At 38.7% G+C, this 24,088-nt stretch overlaps 2 protein-coding genes across 2 annotated transcripts; both read left to right on the plus strand.

Annotated features, from left to right (window-relative positions):
• Positions 1–325: 325 nt before the first annotated feature.
• Positions 326–15,136, plus strand: LOC135689825 (uncharacterized). The gene is made up of 11 exons (XM_089108607.1): positions 326–1,312; positions 2,558–3,176; positions 3,812–4,015; positions 4,988–5,279; positions 5,989–6,270; positions 8,171–8,225; positions 9,861–10,061; positions 11,171–11,786; positions 12,288–12,491; positions 13,283–13,574; positions 14,443–15,136. The coding sequence occupies exons 1-11, from the start codon at positions 1,133–1,135 to the stop codon at positions 14,723–14,725; spliced, it is 3,228 nt and encodes a 1,075-aa protein (XP_088964733.1). The 5' UTR covers positions 326–1,132; the 3' UTR covers positions 14,726–15,136.
• A 14-nt stretch (positions 15,137–15,150) lies between these two features.
• LOC148960249 (UDP-glucuronosyltransferase 1-2-like) lies at positions 15,151–20,802 on the plus strand. The gene is made up of 2 exons (XM_089108628.1): positions 15,151–18,342; positions 20,130–20,802. The coding sequence occupies exons 1-2, from the start codon at positions 18,169–18,171 to the stop codon at positions 20,784–20,786; spliced, it is 831 nt and encodes a 276-aa protein (XP_088964754.1). The 5' UTR covers positions 15,151–18,168; the 3' UTR covers positions 20,787–20,802.
• The last annotated feature ends 3,286 nt before the right edge of the window (positions 20,803–24,088 follow it).

Genomic DNA, 24,088 nt, shown 5'->3' on the forward strand with positions numbered 1-24,088 from the left:
CAAAGAAATGATGTCACTACTTGATCATTAAACGTGAGAATCAAGATACAATTGAAATGGAGAATCGAAACATCTTCACTGTTCGTCAATGGAAAGTAATTCATGGTTTTAAACCCCTGTATCATTGCATTTTTCAAAAATGACCGTAAAGCTCACCAGTGGCCGAGCCACGGGAGGGGGGGGGGCGAATTTTTCAGAAAGTCGGTCCTTTAGATTCTTGCAAACCTGATGAGAAAACTTCGGGGGGGGGGGGGGATATGTACGTTATCTAGATCGTCACATTTAAATGACATTTCTTGGGAGATAAGAGTTGTATCCTCCGGAATCACGGGAAAAGGGCGTGGCCCAAAAGGGCGTGGGGTCCCATTTATTCCAGGCTGGAGCCGCCACTGAAGCTCACATGGGCCACTTCTCTGGTTCTCTGGCAAGCTTCGCATGATGGAAAGTGCCTAAATTGAGATAAAGATAGTAGAGTAGTAAAACACATTTCTGTTTACAGTGGACTTTCTCCTCTCCTCCTTTATCAAAATATTGAAGAAATCAGGGGCAGATCCAGAGCAAACTTAAAGGAGGGGCAGTTTGTAGTGGGGGCGCTGAAAAATTTTCAAAATTGATAACGAGAGAACGCTGTATACAACAATTTCAGATCCATTTTCGGAATAAACAACATAACTTTGAAGTAAACCTTGAAGCAAATTAACCTATTGGTCTCAGAAACTTTTTCACCTGATTCTTATTCTTCAAAAGGGGCGCCATACTTGCCTCAAATCGTCGAGGGAGGGGCAACTGCCCCTAGTTGCCCCCCCCCTTAAATCCGCCACTGGAAGAAATCGTGAAATGCAAAAATAAGTTATAGCTCTCTCCCACTGTATAGGTTTTCCTCTCTCAGTTTTAAAGTATTTTTGCTCTTTTGACCAGGTCCTTTTTGAAACCTCTAGACAATAGAATTCTGTTTTCCATACCCGTCTTTATCCTTTTCCCAGACGTATTCATTTCAATCCTGAATATTGTTTTTTAAACCAATCAGTTCCTGGATAATTCAAAGGCTATTTGTAGTTGTGCTTGCAATGGCTGTTAGTTGCTGCACCAGTTGCTGCTTTCGCTGTGGTAGCTTGCAAAGTTTGGATACAAGATGCGGTCGGGAATATTCTCCAGCACTTTGATATCCACCTTTGTCCTTTTGACCTTGCAGAGGAATGGAGCTTGTGAAGAGGGCGGATCGAATATTGTATTTATGACTGTACCTATGGTTCACAGTCATTATTTTAACGGTATGGGCCTGGCAGAGGAGATGGCACGTCGGGGGCACAAGGTTTGTTTTATTTAGGCCATTTTGTGCAATAGCTAATTGAGCGTCCATGCAACCAAAGTAAATTAAAGCAAGGGCCGAGATAACGGGGCCTGGGGGCGTTGGCCCCCTCCCTCAAACAATTAGATATTATAAGTAAAATACTTTTATTTTGTCAAATATGGCCGTTTTTCACTTATTTTGGGGGCAGCCCTGAGTTTTTCAATCAGGGCAAACTCAGGGCTGCCCCCAAACAAAAAGTTGTATCTTGGTCTCTGAATTAAAGCAATAATCCAATCGGATTTTTCCCATAGTGATCCCTTGTTTGTTGACACCTTTTATGAACTTAATTGTTTAGGCTTTGCCCTGTCCAGATACTGGCTCAAGGAAAAAATGCCGGTCCAGAAAGTAGTATGTGTTGAGAGTTCAGATACTGGCCCCAAAAAAGGGGCTATTTAAATTTAGCAAAAAGTTGTATGTCTTGAAATTGTATATAAATCTATACTGATATTTTTATCGGTCATGGACAGCCTACCCTGGGTACCAGAGCCACAGATAAATTTGAGAGTGGAAATAGATGATAGGGGTGGAGAAGCGGAGGATCTGACAAGAACACTGAGAAGGGCCATATTCTCAGCTAGACGCTCCTCCGCTTCTCTGCTTGGCTTTCTGTTTACGCGCTCGTAACTTTGTGGCTCTGGTACCCAGGGTATGGACAGCCAAAATATTTTTGTGAAACCTGAAAAACGAACGTTTCTAAAGTGCTTAGGCCATCGATCTCTGAAACTATTATAACTGGTTGCAGGCAGTGCGAAAAAAGATTGGATTCCTTTTGCTGTTTGGTTAAAAACTTTTACCGGCTCCGCATCACAGTTATCCAAGGTTACTCCATCCAACGTGTGATTTAGAGAATAAAACCGACATCGAAATTAATATTAACAAACAATAAAAACAAAATTCAATAAAATGAAAAGAAAGAACGGTTTTATGCTCGTAGCCAGTGGTGGGCATATACACAGCACAACCCCTCTCTCGTAGCCGCCGGCGCCGAGGGGCCACGAGGGCATAGGCACAGGCCCCGATAAGAAAAGTGTAAAAAGTTCTCTTTTCCGACAAATATATTGTGTGCACTTTTTTTACAGAAAGATATTGTGCCTTTAGACGCTAAGTAAAACAACCTTTTTCACGTTCATTTTGAAGTTTAGCAACCCGCAAAGATAACTTTACTCAAGAATTTAGGAAATTAAGCGAGATAATTGTAATTTTCAGGTTTCAATTTTGGTAACGGAGCAGCTAAAGACAAGAAAGAGCATTGTAAAACATGTTGAATACCGGCTAAGAGACGCTGAGTTGGTAAACTCGATTAACGAGGTTTACAATGATGTTTCGAAAAAAGAATTCGGTGCCATGGCCTTCATCAATTTTGTCAAAGATCTAATCAGACTTTTTGTCGATGCTTGCTTTGCAATTTTGGAGAACGAACAAACGCTGAAAGAAATAAAGGAAGCAGACATGATTGTTGCAATAACATCAATGTCATGTGCCTACTACCTTGGTGATATCTTCGACAAGCCAGTTATATCACTGCACACTTCTGCTTTTTATTTTCTCAGTCAATTCACAGGGGCACCAAGTGTTCCTAGCCATGTCCCTGCGGCAACTACAGCTTTGAGTGATGAAATGACTTTCTTTGAGAGAATCCAAAATTTTATCTCATATCGACTATATGATGCAATCGAGAGTCATGGAACTACTTATTACTTTAGAGAGCTGCAAGCTGCGTATGGTTGGAGAAGCAGTGGAAGTTTTCCAGAGGTGATTGGGAAAACAGAACTGTTTATCTTCACTACTGACTTCTCTTATCAGCACGCCCAGCCAATTATGCCTCGTAAGTTTAGCAAACTTATTAAGTCTCTGCAAAATTATATACTCAAAATTATATAGTCAAAAATATCATGCTTTTGGATGAGCTTTTTTAAGCTTTTGACAAGTAATGTAAGTTGTTAAGTAAGCTTTGTCAAAAAGTTATTAGCGCAGGGACTGCAAAAGAGTGCTCCCCCAGGAGCATATTTCTTTCCCTTCTTGCAGTTTCCTCAAAATTTTCCTCTTATAGAACAATGCTAGAAAAATGCATTTTAATAAATAACGGTAGATGAAGCTTTTTGCGATAAAATGTTCAATGCTGGCTTTATACTTTGGACCATATTTTGATCTCTAAATAGACCTTACCTTTCCAAGACTGCCTAGAGATCTAAACCTTCTTGCTGCATAGTGAAAACACTTTCGTCCATCTGTCACAGTATAAGGAAACGTTCCTATTCAAGAAAGGCTGCTTTTTATAACAGTAAATTTGTTTACGTTTCAGGGTATTCTCAAAATTCTGCTCTACAAAAGGTTTATTTTTGACAATTAGGATTGTCAGAATTGGGCATAAAACCTTTAGCTGAAGTAATGTTTTGAAGTATACACTTTGTGTTGTACCTTTCCTATAATATTTCTAAAAAGGGTTTTTGGTGTTTTCAGATACTTTTTTCGTTGGACCACTTTTGGCTAAACCTCCAGCACCATTATCTAAAGATCTTGAGGAATTTATGCAAAGTTCCAACGAACATGGAGTGGTACTCATTGCTTTTGGCAGCGCTGCCTCTGAGATGGACCAAACAACTATTGAGGCAATGCTAACTGCGATCTCACGGATGAAGCAAAAGTTCATATGGAAACTTGAGGGTGAGTTTTTGATCATCACGGTTACGTTTGTAAGTTTGTAAGTTTATATTGCATTTTATTGGTTAAATTTTAGATAAATCTCATTTTCCTTGTAGTCAAGGGAGGGTATTTCTGGTTCAATAGCCAGGGCAGGTGTGGCTCACTGGGCAAAAAGACGATGTCGATATTGGTATATCGATCTATGATGTGTTTTGTGTTCGAAATCTATAGGGGGAAGTTCGTCAGTACCAAGTACTCTAGGCCTCATTTCCCCCAGTGCTGACCTCCCGCTACTGGCATGATTTCAGTCGTTCAAAATTATTTGATTGTTGCGAGCTCACTTAGCTTGTTGTTTGTAAAAGAAATCTTATAAATGCTCGTGAATACATTATCTGCTCTGTTTGGAACAACATACAGCACAGTTACTTATAAGGACTGTTTTTAGTGCCAAGTAAACTTTCTATTCTAAGCTTTTTATCAGTAAACATACTTGTTGGCCCTCATTCGTCACTATACTTATCTCAAGAGGGCAGAGTTGTCCTTGCTTATGCAAAAAGTAGACCTACATGTTTTTTCGCTTTTTTTCGGGAGAACCATCTGCTTATGTCACGAAGGAAAGCTACTTACATCACGATGCTAATTTTTGAAATGGTGTAGGTATGCCAAAGCGTGTACAGTTCTGCCTATACGTCATCGAACACTCTATGACAGATCAGTCAATGGAAATTTCATGATATTTACAAGCGCTTAAGGTAATTTAAAAATTTCCAGAAAGGACTACCCCGACAAATCTTTTAAATAGAGTTATTTTCTATTCGATTAAGTCGATGCTTGGAGTTGCCTGAGTGAATTGCAAATTTTTTACGTTTCTAGATCAAGTAGAAAGCCTAGACAATGTGGGTAGAACGAAAATCAAAATTTCGTTTGTTTTGGAAGCTTAAAGGTTATTACTTCAAACATTTAGACAGTAACGCTGCCTTGATTTTTAAACAGCAACAGAAAACCTGAAAATCCCTCCAAACCTGAAAGCGCTCAAATGGGTTCCTCAGAATGACATTCTTGGCCACGAAAAGACCAAGGCTTTTGTAAGTCACATGGGACTCAATGGTGCAGCAGAAGCTGCGTACCACGGCGTTCCGATTGTCGCTGCGCCTTTCAAGGGAGAGCGGTTTCATAATGCAGTTTTGTTTACCAAGAAGGCGAAGATGGCCAAGTTTATCGACATTATAAATGCTGACGCAGACACATGGCAAAGCACTATGGAAGAGGTTGTTTACAATTCAAGGTAATAAGTATTTAAAATTATCAAATATGTGAGCATTTCTATGTGAAAGTTTCTTATTCAATCTTTTTGAAATGCTCATCTGCCTATTTTTATATTGCCTGATCTGTCTTCACCTTCAATCTGTTGTTACTTATTCGTCCTTGTCCATTTAGTAAAAGTTAGCTGCTGCGCCTTTTTGCGCATACTAAAAATTGCATTGCTTTCACGCTGACAGTTTAAGAACAAGTTGAGAACAATCCAGCCTCAAATTTTCGAAAAAATGAAGAGCAGCAAAGCTTTAATTCAGGTTACTGGTTTTTATAAAAAAGAGTGCATTTGTTCGCATGAAATTCACAGGACTTTTGTTTCTGACGAAAAAAGAAAAACTTAGTTCCACAATTTATGAGCAAGCACATTCTGCCCAATAAGCATATAAAGGAAATATAATTTAATGACGCTAAGAATAAATGTAGAGTCAGGTTTCTGTCGCATTTTTAACGTTTTAAATATTCATCGAATGCACTTTCTTGCCTATAGATACCATCTAGTATTGTCTTAAAACATCTTTACGGCGTTGGGGATCAAAAATGACATTTTTTGCTTTATGTAAACACAGATTAACAAGTTCTTGCTCGGCCAAACATTTTGATTGCTCTCTGAAAGAAATGACAATTATTGGTTGGTAACAGGTTAATGGTAAGAACATTGATTTCACTCATTTATTTCCTAGTTACAAAGAGCATGCTATGATGACGTCAAAACGTATGCGAAGCTGGCCAAAATCAGGCACAGAGAGAGCCGGAGATCTTGTTCAATACGCTCTTGATAATGGTGGACGTCTGCCTCATTTGAAGTCAAATGCAAACACTCTGTACTGGTTCCAATACTACTGTGTTGACGTCATTGCGTTTTTGCTGGCGCTCGCAGTGATACTTCCATGTTTATTTTGTAAAGTGCTTAAGTTTCTTATTTCATTTTTATGGAAAAACAGAACTAAGTCAAAAAAAGAATAGTTCGAGAAACTTATCACTTTTCTGTAATTTACTCTCAATATACAACCAAAAATGGGGGGTACCAGGCAGGGCCGTAAATCACAGGGGATGGGGGGAGATGCGACATATCCGTATGACACGAATATTCATTACACGCTTTGTTATAAAGATCTAAACTCAAGTCCTAGTCCCTAAAGTTCTTAATATCTGGACCCCTATAAAATGCTGTACCAAAACCTCCAAAATAGCACCTTTTTTAGAATCAAACTCGCCGTCCACAAGTAGCATCTCGGTTAGAGAAAAACTGGTTTACAGGGTGCCATGCAATAAATACAGTATAAACTAAACTACTAGACAGTAGGATTTAATGAAAAGATTAGAATTACGCGAGATGATTTTAATAGTCACGGCAACTTATGATTCTGGAGATTCCATCCGGTATTCTGGAATTTCTTCAGTGTAGTTTTCCCTTTTATTTCATCGTTCAACCCAGCATTCCGAATATGCATGATAAGAATGGAGAAACCCACGTTACACGAATATTCATTACACGCTTTTTTATAAAGATCTTAACTCAAGTCCTAGTCCCTAAAGTTAATATTTTTGGACCCCTACTACTCAAAATACGGTATCAAAACCTCCAAAATAGCACCTTAATTTTATCTGCATATTTAGTGTCATGAAAGAAGCATGGACGCAAGAAAGACAACAGTTTTCGCGTTTTGCTTTTAAGTGAAGCTAGAAAAGCAGGCCAAAGACAAAGAGAGGAAGATAGAAAATTAATTTGCGTAAAAGTGTAATGTCAGTCAAGAAGTACCTTTCCATAAAAAGAGGCAATGGCTACACACTTTGACACCCAAATGAAAATAATACAAATCAGCTAATAATAAAAACCCTTAGTGAAATCCAATCCTACAACATTCTTCGTGAAATAAACCCTGATAAAATTTTATTTGATCAGCATTTTTCAAAGCATCTATTACCTAACGCAAGAAGTTCACAAAACTACAAGAGCAAAGCATTCAGTGCAAAATGTCCAAATTCATCTACTAGGTGCACTCTCATACAGCAGATAATTTCAGCTTTTATTCCTTTTCATCCTTGGCTTCATCCTCGTTTTCATAGGACTCTTCATCCTCGGCCTTTTTTGTCCTCGTATTAGTCTTCGTCTTCGTCTTTGTCTTCGTCCTCCCCTTTTTCCTCGTCCTCGTCCTCCTCTTCATCCTTGTCTTGGTCTTCATCCTCCCTTTTGTCTTTGCCTTCGTCGTCGCCTTCGTCTTCGCCTCGTCCTTGTCTTCCTTCTCGTCTCAATACTAATCCTCATCTTCGTCTTCTTCTTTGCTGTCCGTTTCTACCTCGTCCTTTTCATCGTTTTCTCTTTCGCCTGTCTTCTTTCTCGTTGTAATCGTCATTGTAGCTACCATCGCTGTTTTCTTTACCTAGCGTCGGCTTTAAAAGCCAGCTATTTAGGCAGACTTTCTATGGGAGTAAATACCTATTTAGACGAATATTTTTAGATAAATAGATATTCCATTGGATAGGTACCGGAAACCAAGACTTTCTGCTGGTAAAAAAAGTAGACAATCCATTCCGAAATTCTTGCAGCAATCATTTTCACGCAATCACGCCAAGATCGCAAATTTCTTTTCATGCATGCACACATAATAAAAAATTTGTTTCACCAATTCTCGCGTTGGAATTACGCCTATCGCGCAATCCCGCCAGGATACTTACCCAAGGCCCATAGTCTTTTAATCTTGATTCTCAATAAGTTTATGAAAAGCCACCTTGTAAACCCACCCAAGAAATTGGAATACACTCTCTTTTTTATAAGAATCAGTGAATTTGAGTTCAGGCTGATTGTTCTTAATTCTTTCAAAAATCCAAGGCTGGATTGTTCTTAATTTGTTCTTAAATCAGTGCGATTGCTCCCTTTTTGCTGTGGGAATGTGTTCAGGCCTCATATGCCAACAAAGTGAGTGGGACAGCCTTCATTTGCCGCCATGTTTGAATATTCATCGAAAAGCACCCACACATGGCTAAAAATCCTCGTTTTTTGAGATAAAACGCTGTTTAAAATTAAATTTTACAGTAGCTCAGCCTCAGCTTGCTCTTCAATTGTTCTTTAACTTCTGACAAATTTTGAGGCTCGCATTCTTATAAAATTTTTCTTATAAAAAGAAGCGTGTAGGCTGTTTTATCTCACTTCTAGCAACTACCAGGTACCGGGTGCCAGGGTTGCCAGATGCTTGGAATGGTTAGCGGCCAAATATTTTACGCTTGACGGCCAAATTCGGCCAGCCAAACAAAATATGCACAAAGCTACATTTTGGCTAATTCTTTGGAGTTATAATGTAATCAAAATTGGCTTTGTTTATCACAAAAGCTTCCGCTTGCTTTCAATTTTAAATTTCTGTTAACTTTTACTTTATTTCTTGCTTCGTTATTCGCAGTTTTAAGATTATTTTAACAAAGTGTTGGATATTTTCTTTTTAAAATAATTGTCGTTTTCTTTCGATTTTTGTGGTTTTCAACATACAGCAAAAATTCTGCCAACTTTTGCTTTTTCGGCAAAATCAAATTTCGACGGCCAACAGCTTTGAAAAACAGCCAGAATGAAGGAGTTTGGCCAAATGGCAACCTTGTTGGGTCGGCACTAGATCATAGTCAGCTACCGTACATGACGTCATACAACTATGGCAACCTAATGAATGAGTGGTAGTATGACGTTATCGCATTCCAACCATTTGATGAAAAACTTTATTGCAAGCGGCATGAAATTCAATTCCTATGTCAACTGCCAATAGGGTACCTCAGCTCAGTCAATGTTCTGAACACTAAACTATGAAAAATGAAGACTGACGCAATGCTTCTAAAAGGGCCTTTAGGCTTGATTACAGCAAATTTTATCGAGGGAACACTCTTTAAAGCGTTTGATAATGTTCTTATGCGGCAAAACCAGTTATCTGAAATTTTAGCAACGGCTTCATACATAATTATCAATAGTAGTTACTCTAACTCAAGCGAAGACGTAAGAGAGAACGCCCCTGTAGATCAAACAAACTACACAAAGATTTCCTGCGGTTATTTTCTTGCATTCGCCTAAAACATTTCACTGTTCTGTAGGGATGTATGGGCCCTGTTAATGCAACAGCAAACCACAGGCGAGTTCCGCCATTGCTTGCAACCTCCCTCTTATTTCACTTAGTCCTCGGTTTCAAAGATGTATGCCGTCATGTACGTTAGCTGTCTATGATCTAGTGCCGACCGTGCCAGTGGTACCAGAGTCTCCATTATTTAGCCTTTGCCACCGCAGCTGTCTACAATACTTTACCCCCGGATTCATGAGGCTCTCAGGGTAGCAACTGTTTAAAACGATGAAAAAATTATGATTCACGGGGCACATGAGATAAGCATAGGCGTAGGAGACTCAGGCGAAAGTTATTTTATGTCCTCCCTCCCCTAAACGATCTATGGCCTGCACACGCATTGGTTGCCAAGAGACTCGGCCTCGCTCTCGGCGGCCCCGTTGACAGTGGCGTCAAAGGATACAGATTTGATCTGTTGGGATTGAAACCCTGCTGCTCTTGTTCTTTTGCCTTCTTGGTGATTCATTTACCTAGGTGCTAGAGTCAAAATGGGCGTCTCCAGTGATGTTTTGGTCTGCACATTGGTCCTGGCGACATTTCTAGGCCACGGAGATTGCAGAAAGGCAAAATCGAAGGTTGTGTTTGTTACACTGTGTTTCGAATCAAGCCCTTACTTTAATAGCTTGGAATTGGCAGAGGAGCTGGTGAAGCGCGGACTGGAGGTTTGTCCGATTTGTGTTTTTTCGCAATCTCAACTCTGCTGTCCTCGTAAAACTGTTTGCTTCAGGATAATTGTCGGGGAAGTACGCTAGTGCATTAGTACCAAATCATAATTTGGTAGTTTAGTACTGCGCAAGAAATAATAAAATTAATGAAACCACTGCAGGGGCATCGTGACTCCTAGAAAAGGGCAGGGAGAAAATGGTCGCAAGCAAATCAACCAAACACAGTTCTTTTCCATTTCAACAACTTTCAACCCTATTTTATGCAGCAATATTTTTGAGATGTCATTCTCTAAAGCTAAAATAATTGCACTTGAAAAATCAAAAAGAATAAACACCAATGGCAGGACAAACAAATTCAGAGTGAGCAAATATTGTTACTTTACTCCAACAGAGTAAACAAACAGCATTATCCCTCTCAACGGCTCGTTATTTTTGATTGCCCATCTTGTCGGTTGTAGTGACCATTGTCTAAACGTAATCATGTCCTCCATTGTGTCTCTGTCATTAACACTTTCCATTGTCTTCGTATCCACGTAACGTAATAAACAACACATTTGTAGCGTCCCCTCGTTTTACCATTCATCACCAACAATCGTTCCTATACGTCCACGTAACCGGAAACACACAATACCAGGACCCAGGATTGTACCTATGTGTTTTCGATGATGCACTCGTTTTCTTTATAAGAACACAAATTAATAACATTACATACCATGAACAATTGTCCATAAAATCCAGAAGTTTTACATAACTAACAGAAGCAGTGGCGAAAATTGCAGGGAGAGGGGGGCAACTGCCCACCAGGTTTTGCTAAATTATCGGTTTTTGTCGGCAAATTTGCTAATTTTTGTTGGCCTTGCCATTCATCTGATAAATGAATGTTCCCCACTGAACAAAAGACTGCACATCATAGTAAGGGAGGAATATATCCCATGAATACAGAAATGAATCTGATTCTTATTTCTGGCCCTGTGTGAAGAACGAAAACACGGATTGCTCGGGCAAAATGCAATTGCATGAGTAAACCAAAGCAACGCCTTGCAATGTGAAATACTTTTATTGAACGTAATATATTACTATATCTATGAATGTTCTATTATTGGCAGGTCTCAATTTTAACAACGAAACATATGAAGACCCGGAAAAGCACTGTAAAACATGTTGAATATCAACTACCGAATCCACAGTTAGCAGAAAAGATGCTAAATTATGTAGGCGCTGTATCAAGCCGTTCGGGACTATCTGCTTTGTTCTCTACATTTAGAGATCTATCGCAGCTTTTTCTAGACTCATGCTTTGCAATGCTGAAAAACAACGATGTTCTCAAAGAGATAGAGAATGCGGACATGATCGTGACAATATCGGTGATGCCATGTGGGCACTATATTGCTGATATGTATGACAAGCCAAAAATAACACTAAACCCATCTTCACTATCGACTATCTCTTCAGAGGCTGGAGTTCCGAACCTTGCTAGCTTTGTCCCGATGGTAACATCGCCCTTTTCTGATGAAATGTCTTTCTTGGAGCGGGTACAAAATTTCATCGAGTATAGAATAAAAGAAGTCATTGTCAATTTTTGGTTGACATATTGGTTTAGAGAGCTAAGATTTGCAAACGATCGGAAAGGCAAAGGGAGCTACCTTGAGGTTTTTGGAAATGCAGAGATGGTCATAGTGCCGCTTGACTTCTCATATCAGTATGTCACCCCAATAATACCCAGTGAGTATTCTATTGTTTTGTTTACACCGTGGACACCATAAAGTGTGACAGGAGCTAGGCAACAGTGATCAAATTATAGATTATTATCACGCATGAAATCACCAAGTTTTTGTAAAAATATGAAAATTGTGACAAAATTAATAAAACTTAGTCAATCAAACTGTAGGAAATTATGCCAAAAGTCCCTAGTTTATGCAAAAATATTGTTAATATAAGCATCTTTAAAAAGTGTATATCCGTTTTGAAACATAACAATTACAAGAAACCTGTCCTTTTTCTTGTTTCTTTTCATGGTGGCCAATGAGAAAGTCTGTTTCCATAGTGCCAATTGAGAAGGTTTGTTTCCATTTGAGAAAATTAAGCAACCAAAGAAGAAATTCTATGTTTTTTTCTATTTTTTACTGCATTATGTGTCCTGTTTTTTAACTATAAGAGCCTTTTTAAAGTCATTTGGGTCATTTTGATAGTTAATTTCCTTAAAATTTTTATTTGTAATTTTAGATGTCTTTTTTGTTGGATCATTTTTAACAAAACCATCAACAGAGTTAACTGAAGATCTTGAAGATTTTATGCAAAGCTCTGGAGAGCACGGAGTTGTGCTGATTGCTTTTGGAAGTGCAGTGTGTAATATGGACCAAGTCATTGTTGAAAGAATTCTAACTGCCATTTCACGCATGAAACAAAAGTTCATCTGGAAACTAAAATGTGAGCTTTTGTATTTGTTACTCTGCTCTGAATGAGCTTAACTATATTGGCATTGATGCAAATGAAAGAAAGGAAGATTTGTGTAGCTTGTTTGAGTTTACCTCGCTCAATCATTTTTGCGAATGAATTCTCAAAAAGGTGGGGCCATTTGTATTCCCGACAAGCTTTTCTTCTTGCCCCACCACCGATAAAACAATTGCCTTACCAGTTATTCGGCCCATTTGAAACATTAAAATTTCATACATATTGAGCAAGACCCACGAATTTCACACCTCTTGATCAACGAATTTAACTTTATCTTATAAAAGTACAGCTTACTTATGGTTGTTTTGGGCGTACGTTGAAAAGTGTAAGACGGAAAATTTTATTTCGCAGTGTCAGATTGTAAAGGATTTTTGAACACACGCTTTTCACTATCCCCTTAAATATAGTATCTTATATATTCTGTGGAGAAGTGCTGCCATTCTCGATATTTCTTTACCGTCTTTTTTATGAGATGGGGAGGCTCTGGAAGGATGGGACTTTATTAAAATTCCTGCTCAAAAGGAGATGACTCAGTTGAACTGGGTGATTTAGTAGCAGGGGCTAAATTGAACTTTAACATTAGAAAAAGTCAGAAATTTTGTTTTATGTAGCCTCCCTTCTTTTCAAAAGCTCTAAGACGAACAAAATTTGTGATTAAAACGACGTGCAAACATTTATTCCTTTTTTAAGAGTTTTCCGCAATGATGTCTAAAAAGGAAGTGATAACAACCTTCTTTGTATGTAAAGTGAGACTTTTTTATTCGCAGCGACAGAAAACTTGACTATCCCTCCAAACCTGAAAGCACTGAAATGGGTACCCCAGAATGACATTCTTGGCCACGAAAAGACCAAGGCTTTCGTTAGTCACATGGGCATAAACGGAGCCGCTGAAGCTGCGTATCACGGTGTGCCGATTGTCGCTGCGCCATTCACAGCTGAACGATTGCATAATACGGTTCTGTTTTCTAAAAAGGTGAAAATGGCCAAATTTATTGACATTTTAAATGCTGATGCAGATACATGGCAAAGAACTATCGAAGAAGTCATATACAATTCTAGGTAAGTTATAAAATGTAACTCCAGCTTTTTTAAACTTCTCTAGCGATTGAAGCAAAAATCTTTTTTGAGATTGATAAACGTTTGTCTATAACCTTGATTTGAGAAATCAAGCATTTTAATTAGTTGGTAAAAATCATTTTTTAAGCTATAACGATACCTGCCGTTGTCCCTTTCCTCGAGTAGACCTCTAACCTGGAAGTAAGAATCCTCGAGATTCCGGTACTCCTGGTAGCTATTGTGTTGGAGGGGTTACTCAAAGCCCATTTGTCAACAAAGTGGGTGTGCCATCTTTAATTTGCCGACAGTTTTAAAAATTTTCTGACCAAGCACCGCGAAATGTAGCAAAACCCCATTTTATTTGTGATGAATCTTATCCAGTGGGTGGGGGGGGGGGGGGCACCTCCCTCATGTCCCACTGTAACAAAAGTCCTGGATAAAGCAGAAAAATGCACCATTAATTCCGTGACATTTTACACATTAAATGGCGAATGAAAAACACTTAATGAAGAAAAAATGACAACGAGGCTGTTAAAGAAATGGATTATCAGTTTTTTTGACTGATCTGTTATTTAGGACTATCAGAGAAAGGATTGATATTTTAGTAAAGGTAGATTAAAAAATGAAGTAAAGTATACTTTAAAAAGGTGAGGAAAGCTACAAATCAGGTATTTCAATTGCAAACTAGAGTTGTTTTTATAAGCCCTCCCATTCTCGTATAAGCCACCCTCCAAAAGGCTGTCATCTAGAAAATTGCCGAGGACAATTCCACGATTTGCAGTAAAAAGGCCCTTTAGTTTGCTACTACCAACATCCTGAGTATTTAATGTATGACCATTAAATGACGTTTTCTGTTATCCTTCTCATTTAGCTACAAGGAGCATGCAATGATGACGTCAAAACGTATGCGAAGCTGGCCTAAATCAGGCACAGAGAGAGCCGGAGATCTTGTTCAGTATGCACTTGATAATGGTGGACGTCTGCCTCATTTGAAGTCAAACGCAAACACTCTGTACTGGTTTCAATACTACTGTGTCGACGTCATTGCGTTTTTGCTTGCGCTCGCAGTGTTGTTACTCTTAGTTTTCTGTAAAATGTTGAGACTCCTGATTTCATTCCTCTGTGGAAGAAGGTCAAAGTCAAAGGAAGAATAGTATAAGGTACTTCGTATTTTTCTGTAATAAACTCTCAGTATACAGCTAAAAAATCTCCTTAGCTATTTGTTCTTTCATCTTAATCATCATATATCGTCAGGGTTATAGTTTAGAAAAATGAAAGTGTAAACTGGCCCAAGCAGATGGAGTTAGGAAACCGGGTTTCGAATCAGTAGCAATAGATTCCAGATAACCTTCTGCATTGTGAAAATGCGTCTAGAGAATCAGAAACGTTTTTGTGCATTGTTTCTTGCAGACTACAAATGCTAGAAGGGAAACACTACAAAACACTCGTTTCCTTGTTCTCAATATTCCATAGTTTATAAAAGTATTTCGTCTTTGCTTAATGCTTGATCGCTGCACATTTTGGGGGTGGGAACAGAGGAAATATCATTGTAAGAGAAAGAAACTAATCTTACTGTTCCTTACGCTTTTGTAACCAGTTGCTTATGGGGGTGTTTTTCTCGCTAGTAAATTGAGGTTTTTCCCTACGTCTAGACGTAAATCTATTTTTAATTTTGATCTCTATTTTACTATCGTTATCATAAATGCTCTTTAAAGAGTTCGATCTTTTGCATTTGATATCCAGTTTTATCCCCATTTCAGGCTTAATGCAGGCAGAAAGCTTTCTTGAGTAGCTCCAAAATAGAAGTTATTTGTAAAACTTTACGGGCCTCGATAGCTCTTTATAATCTTCCTTATCCAAACGGACAAGCGTTTCTTTTTTCGTAAGATTAATACTTTAGTTTGGTCAGCATTGATTGCCATCTTGAACATTGAATGCCACTTGTCATATCTAGCTGGGATCGAAATCCTTCTGCACAATTTGAAAACAAAACTGGAACATTTTACGGTCAGATCCGAATCGGGTTTAAAACAGTACTAACTGGCCTGGCATTCACACAGGAGCTGTATATGTCCATTTTGATTCGCTATTCGAACACTTGTTGAATCACAATTAAAAGAGTTCCAATATGTGTCCGATCAGCAATAGATCCCGTGTAAACAGTATGTCCTATAACGTGTCACGCATGCGCCGTCTCTTGTTAATAACACCAGGTTTATCTATAGATATTGTTAATCGAAGTTTGATTGGGGTTAATTTACAAACCAGGATAACGTAAGAGTGCATTCTTTCTTGCCTCTATCTTTACCTTCAATTGAAATGAAACGCCTCTTACATCTGGCGGAGAACCCTTTTTAGCATATCGATTTCCCAGGATGAGACTCTTGGATAAATTCAGCGTTTAGTTGCATTCGTTAGATAGCCTGTGCTCCAGGCCTACCACAGGAACAAAGGCTATTGCTAGAGAGCAAAATGCTGCAAACGAATCGCAAGCCGAAGAATTGGCCCACTTTACTGGGGCCGAATTCACAGGTGCCGGAGATCTTGACCATTTTATCGAGCAATTTACTTATGTTCTGCGTTCTTCTGTGGTCAAACCTCAGCGTCAAGACGTATCTCTATAAAGCTGCACTCGACACAAGCTTCCTCTAATTTTTTCCGGCAGCTAAAAGTGCGGGGTCAAAATGTTTACATTGTTCATGGGTTTAGTGAAAGCCGCTACGCCGCTACTATGGTTGGAGGTGAGAAAAATTTTTGAGTTCATACGCTGCATTACTGCCGCAGCGAATTAAAGTGCAATTAGATGCGACAGTATTTTCCTGAAGTTTGTGCTTTGTTTCAGACGCTGAACTTAATAAACCCCGGTCGATTTTAATGTGGTGCAAAATCCTGCGCAGCGCCACCGATGTGATTCTCCCTTCTAATTTCTTCATGACAAAATGGCTATTGCGTCAATGAAAGGAAATGTGCTTTTGCGGCTAGCAACCTCTTTTAAAACGTAGTGATCTTTTCCTGTAGTAATCATTTTCGCAAATAGCATCGACAATCTCGTATACGCTTTCTTCAGACCATACTGATTTCCGTCCTTTTTTCTTCTGGCTGTGTTTCAAAGTACAGGAAACTTGTTCTTTCAGGGCCTGGCCTAGGCCTATGTCATTGGCATCTTCTTGACTTTCTATTTTATCACCAGAAGATCCCTCTTTGTCATACGCTTCATGTTCTGCTGAAAAATCAACGTCTTGCTCATCTGGTAGGCTGTTGCAATTTTCCCACTCTTTGTTTTCTCGCAAAAACGATGATAGTTTTGATCGAAAGGCAGCCGTTATAACCAAAGACTATGAGATGTTGGCCGGCACAGCACAACTATACGCATGCGTATTACCGTTTAATCACTCTTCGATCAATCAAAATCATTATCAATCACAACTTTCATTGAATTCGCTGAAAACGGCATCTGAAACCAAGCCGCATTTCTGCTGAAATTATTATTTTAATGCGACAGAGCTGCCGCATGTATTTTTTGCCGCATTTAATTGACACTTTAATTTAATTCGCTGCGGCAGTCAATTCTAATTTTCTATGAGGGCCTAAACTTCAATAGTTTTTTACCAACAAAACCTTATAAATTGTCTTGTAAATAATTATTCAGCTGTATGATAAAGTTTCTAGATTTCATAAATTTGGAAGATCGAGCGTAAAGACTGTTAGTTTAATTAGCGCATCAAAACATACGTAGTCCAGAAATTAGGAGTTAATTTTTCTTCTTCTACAACTTGCCCATTGCTCCACTATCTTATCTAAATTTACGTTGTCCAAAATGTCTTTCTTGCAAGTCTCGCAAGTAAGAATCATGAGGTCGTTTAGTCTTTCACAGGGGCGGCCCCATAAAAATTCAAAGTGGGTGGGGGGCGGGCTCGAGTTGATAAAATTATTTGACTAAAGAACCATCTTTTGACTGAAACCCCAGCTTTCCACCTGGCACCGCCTATGTTTCATCGGTCGATCTCGAACGGAGAAAGTTCTTGACAAGTCATGGGAAACATTATTTAAAAAATTCTATTTCGTATCCCGTTTTTAGAAGCAATTTGATGGAATGATTATCACACTATCCCCATTACGACGAAGGTAGTTGAAAATACTTGCATTTTGATACAAAACTTCGTTTTTTCTGTATTGCGTCACCTCTCATTTATTTTAGGACTGCCTTTTACCAAACAACTATTTTCTTTTGAACTTGTATCTTTCTTATGCTTCCCTTTGAGCTACAGTTCACAGGTCATTTGAGTCAAAACTTCAATTTTCACAAATGATTAAATATTTTTTCCGATTAAAATCATAGAGATATGCCTAAAATATATATAATAGCGTGACTTCTTTTGTTCCCGCCCATCTATTGCCAATTTACACAAGGAGAATATAATATATGAGAAAAAAGACAGGATTAGCCTGTTGTTCAAAAATACGGGCATGTGGGAAGTGACGTCAAAAGAACAAGACACGATTCAGCCTATCATCCAATCACTATCAAAATCAGATCGATTCCTGCCTGTCTCCACTGCTGCCTTCTTGCTAACTTTTTTACCTAGGGTCAAACAAAATGGGCGTCTTTAGCGATGTTTTGGTCTGCACATTTGTCCTGGCGACATTTCTAGGCAACGGAGATTGCAGAAAGACAAAATCGAAGGTTGTATTTGTGACACTGAGTTTTGAATCAAGCCCTTACTTCAATTGTTTAGAATTAGCGGAAGAGTTGGTGAGGCGCGGACTTGAGGTTTGTACGATTTTTTCCTTTTTTTCGCAATCTGCACACTGCTGTCCTCATATGAAATTTAGCGTTGCGCCAAAAGTAGTATTTCTCAAAATTAGCGTTTCGACGACGTAACAAGTGTTGAGGGTATTTCTAGACTATAGGCAGGGCTATGGCTGCGAACAGTGCTGAGGAGAGGTGGGTCAGGGGGTCACTGAACCGGGGGCCCTTGGCCTTAGGGGCCCACAAATTATAACTCAAAACATTATAAGTGAAAGTCCAGCCTCTCCATTATAAAAAACTGTCAATAATAGAAAATGTCGATTCTAAAAGACTGAACACTCCAAGAACAGGCTGAACACCCCAAGAACACCTCAAGAACACCCTAAGAACAAGCTATTAAGCGGCTGAACACCCTTTAAAACATATCAAAATTGGCATATCATTCGAAAAATAATTTGGTAAATCAATCAAAATTAATTTCGGGGCGGGAGAGGGCCTGATAAGTCTAATGCTGTTGGTGTTGTTACAACCAACGGTTGTTTTGCGCGCCAAAAGTGTGAACAGGGGTTTGTACACGCGGAGCAAATTCGAGTTTGACTCCCTTTGTGCATTCAAGCAATTTCCCGTTGTTTTCAAATCTTCACATCCAGTGACAATGTAAAAATACGACATGTCACTTGACTACCTATTGTCCTCCAAACAATTGATCTTCCCATCCGCTAATTTCCCCAAATGGTCACGGCATAGAATAGAAATTACCTATTATGTGGTCACGGTATGCTAGTCCACGCTAGATAGTTAGTGCAAGCAGAACGAGATACACACCTCCTTTCTTGTTGTGTTGTTATTGCCTATCCAGGCAGTGACGTCTCCAGGTGGTGCACTCGCAGGCCCAATTCCTGGATAGGATTTTTATAAGGAATTTTTGACAAATGAAACAGAAAATGCACAGTGTAGGACTTGTTAGAGGGTAGCGGCATTGAGTCACCGAATTTCCGTGTCTCTAGTTTGATCATAATAAGAAACATATTGATTTTACTTATAAGGGCTGCGCCAATAAGCAAGACAAATCAACTCTGTACCCAACATTTCATAGGATCTTTCTATTAAAAATCACACAACATCACCTTGCTTTCGCCCGTAGTTTGCTGTTTATTCTAAAAAAATAAAAGCAAAAGTTTTTTCAAATTAAATGTACAAATGACAACAGTACCAATGTTTGTTGAAGGTCGGGTTTTCATGTAAACTTTTATCTGCGTAGTTTATTCTGATTTTAGGACTATTGCAATCAGGCATTAACAAAATGGTTGTACAAACCCAGCTGATATGTTGATAAATGCTTCTTGAAAAGCTTAAATGACTTCTTATTCTTAGGCTTTTAAATGCAACAATTTTATGGATTACTGCGTGTTCAGTCCATTGAAAGCTCTAACAGTTCAACTATAAGCACCAATGGGCTCAGGCCTGATCCTTACTGACGTATACTTATCCCCAAAAACTAATAATTTGGTTTTATAGCAATGATACAGGCAAATTTCCAGAGTGGCGAATCTTTTTGGCCTTCTTGCCTTCTTCGCGCTTTCGCTATTTTTTACATTTTTTTTTCATAGATTCTTTTTCAAATAATAAATTAACATGAATTATTTGACCTTCTAACCATACTAGCAATGCCAAAGGTGGACTTTTCCTTTCTTTAAATGCAAACCTATTTTTATGGATTTTGGCGATATTTCCCATTGTTCGATTTTATGCATAATTTATTTATATAAATATGTACATCTTTACCTAAATTTTGATGTTATTGACAGGTTTCAATTCTCACAACGAAACATATGAAAACACGAAAGAGCACTGTGAAACATGTTGAATATCAACTACCGAATCCACAGTTAGCAGAAGAGATCCTTTATCGTTTAGGCGCTGTATCTAATCATTCGGGACTATATACCTTCTTCACTGCATTAAAAAGCCTATCGCAAGTTTTTCTAGACTCATGCTTTGCAATGCTGAAAAACAAAAATGTTCTTAAAGAGATAAAGGATGCGGACGTGATCGTAACAATATCAGTGATGCCATGTGGGCACTATATTGCTGATATGTTTGACAAGCCAACAATAGCACTGCACCCAGCTTCGTTTTCTCCTATCGCCTCGGAGACTGGGGCTCCGAACCTTGCCAGCTTTGTCCCGATGATTACAGGTCCGTTTACTGATGAAATGCATTTCTTAGAGAGAGTACAAAATTTTGTCGACTACAGGTTTAAAGATATTATTGTGAATTTTTGGGTGACATATTGGTTTCGAAAGCTACAATCTGCAAACGACTGGAAAAGTAAAGGGAGTTACCCTGAAGTTTTCGGGAAAGTGGAGATGTTCATAGTGCCGCTTGACTTCTCATATCAGTATGTCACCCCAATAATGCCAAGTGAGTATTCTGTTGTTTTGTTTACACCGTGGACAACATAAAGTGTGGAAATATCGATTAAAAGTGGTCTACTTGTAGAATACTTTCCATAATAGCCATTCAACAATTTTTCTCATTGGCACTTTTGTGTCTTGTGTTTTCATTGAAAGAGCCTTTTTAATTATACACGAAACGCATTTTGGGGTGGAACATCATAGGCACTGTATGCTCGCGAAGAGGGTTGAAATTTGACCTTTGTTAAAAGAAGGTTGACTTTTTTTAACGTAAATTCGACTTCATTAGTTTATCACTTGGGAAGCAATCACAACTTTGGGTGTTTCATACAGACAGGGCATTTGGCTGATTCTATCAGCTCTTTTTAGAATATTGGTACTTCTTATTCTAGATACCTTCTTTGTTGGATCATTTTTGACAAAGCCATCAAAACAGCTGCCTGAAGATCTTGAAGAGTTCATGCAAAGCTCTGGAGAGGACGGAGTTGTGTTGCTTGCTTTTGGTAGTGCAGTGTGTAGTATGGACCAAATCATTGTTGAGAGAATTCTAACTGCCATTTCACGCATGAAGCAAAAGTTCATCTGGAAATTGAAATGTGAGTTTTGTTTATTTATTTATCTGCCCTGAATCAGCCTAACTGTATTGGCATTGATTCAAAATGGAAGAAATAAAGATTCATTGATGTAGCCTTCTTCCGCCATTGAGTAATAGCTTTCTCACCAGTGGCTAGGCCAATTTCAAAAGTCTGAATTTTACAACAAGTGCGCGAGTCCGAGATATTCACTTGTCACACGAAGTAAAGAGCATTCATTTTCACAGATCTCTCACATCCTTTGCATCCTTTGCTTGAGCGACATTCTTGAACAAAAAAATTCCGTAGAAATTCCCAGCCAGGGGTTGAACTAAACTTACAGTTCGAGGTTACAGTATATGTCAAAGTTTTTCAGATCATCTATAGGCTGCCAGTGGTGATGTATCTTATCCTTGATAGATAGAGACTTTGTTTGGCTTAATCTAAGTTGAATACGTCTGTTTTATGCTCCAAAATCTTTCTGCCTTTGATTTTTATGGTACAGAAGCCTGGGGCACTCCCGAATTGGACTAGATGAGTTATGCCGCGGAAAAGGGTAACTACTTCTGCTGTAAATTCAGTGACAGGGTAAATTGCCTCTAAAGCTTGCGCTGGACATCAAAATCGAGAAATATTTTTGGGAGGGGTGTTAAGAAGCATCATTTATTCAATTCAAAGTTGAGTTATCAATAATAAACGTCCCGTTACAATGGGTGCACATTCTCTTTCCATTTATAGTTTCTTGAAAATCAATGTCTGTGCTTGTTTTCGAAGTGACATGTTCCTGCATCTTTTCTATACTTTGATTGGAAAGACCAAACACATTCCTAACTCACATAACTCAAATATTTTTAGAACCTTTGGGCTTTGTTCGCATAGTTTGAAGCAACACCATAAAATACCTTTAAGTGTACAAAATCAGTTAGGTCTATATCAAATTGGTTGAGATTTGGCCACATGAGTACATGCATTTTCCCCATCAAACCAGTGGAATGTGGAATTTCACCTGGTTCTGAAATTCATTACCTTGAATTTATGGTGGCTCTAGTACCCAGAGTAAATATTGTTAAGCCTGATTTACACGAGACGAATTTTTTCGTGCGAAGCGAATTTTTCGCCGCGAATGCGCGAAAAATATGCGCAGAAGTGGAGATTAGAAAATTCGCAGCGAATTCGCAGCGAATTCGCAGCGAATAATTCGCTGCGAAAAAGTAGAAACCATTCCTACTTTTTCGCTGCGAATTTTTTCGCCATGTAAAATAAACCAATCAGAACAGCAATTGAAGACATCTGACACGAACCCAAAGGAAGGGCTAGGCCGAATGGTGCTACGCAATGTGAACATATCTAAATCAAAAGTATGCAAAACGACAGAAAACTACGCAATGGTTCAAACAACAACATGGGTGAAGAATGAGTAACCTATGACTAGGCCTAAACAATGCTGGGAAAATCCCGCACCTATAACATAAACAATGTAATGGGACGTTTCTAGCAACAGGCGTCTTTGGTGCAATAAACGATAAAAGCTCCTCATATGTAGTTGGCGACATTCGAAAGTAATTATTCCTGACAATGTAAGCGTAAGTCACTTACCAAAAGATGAAACTCCCCCTTCTGCAGACGTTCTCAATAGATTTTCCGAACCAAGTACCCATTTATTTGCTTTTTTGCTCGCTTTTTTTCAATAACAACAATCTTCGAACAGACGCCATTTTCTTTGGCATAATTCGCGGCGAATTCGCAAAAGAAATTCTGCCAGTGGAAATTAAACTTCGAATTCGCAGCGAATTCGCAGGAGAAAAATTCGTGGCGAAAAATTCGCTTCGCGCGAAAAATTCGTCTCGTGTAAATCAGGCTTTAAGGCGGGTTTACACGATCGTTTTTCCTTAAATTTTTTTTCGATATTGGACCGCGATGAACGACAACGATCGTGTAAAAGGCTAAATTGCTGAAAAAAGTTTGATGTTATCTGTCGTTTTTAATCCGCTTAATTGGCAATAATGATCCATCGCTGAAGATTTTATTTTGACTCCGGGTCAAAATAAAATCTCTACCATCATTTTTTTTCAAAGGGGCCGACAAATTCTGACGTCATGTCAGCCTCGGGGAGAGAATTTCGAGACTTTTTACTAAGTATTGGGGTGAAGAAAAGATTGGATTCATGCTATGAGAACTAAAATAGTCGGTAAAAAGAGGTTCGGGTTTTACAAGTTTTCTCTGAGAATGGCCCGTCATTAGCTACACATTAAAGGTTTTGAGCAACAGAAATAGAGAACAATCCATCCAATAGACAAAATGCACAAATAAAAAATTATCTGGACCTCGCCGGGACCATAAAAATGTTCTGCGAATATTTCCCTAATTTTTTCGGCCTAAACTTTAGGCTTATTACCCTTTAGTCTAGCGGGTAAAGGTTCCAGAAAAGAGCCAGTGTTACTCTCCCTTCATCGCCCATCAATCACGTTGTCATCCAATCATTAAATGTGTAGCTAAGGACGGGCCATGCTCAGAGAAAACTTGTGAAACCCGAACCTCTTTTTATCTAAAAATAGTCCCCTGCCAGTTTAAACTACCTTCCCTGACTATTTTAGTTCTCAGAGCATGAATCCAATCTTTTCTTCACGCGAATACTTAATAAAAAGTCTCGAATTCTCTCCCCGAGGCTGACATGACGTCAGAATTTGTCGGCCCCTTTGAAAAAAAATGATGGTAGAGATTTTATTTTGACCCGGAGTCAAAATAAAATCTTCAACGATGGATCATTATCGCCAATTA

Source organism: Rhopilema esculentum, chromosome 5, assembly GCF_057945365.1.
Source record: "Rhopilema esculentum isolate cy_ngs chromosome 5, ASM5794536v1, whole genome shotgun sequence".
Taxonomy (NCBI): Eukaryota; Metazoa; Cnidaria; class Scyphozoa; order Rhizostomeae; family Rhizostomatidae; genus Rhopilema; species Rhopilema esculentum.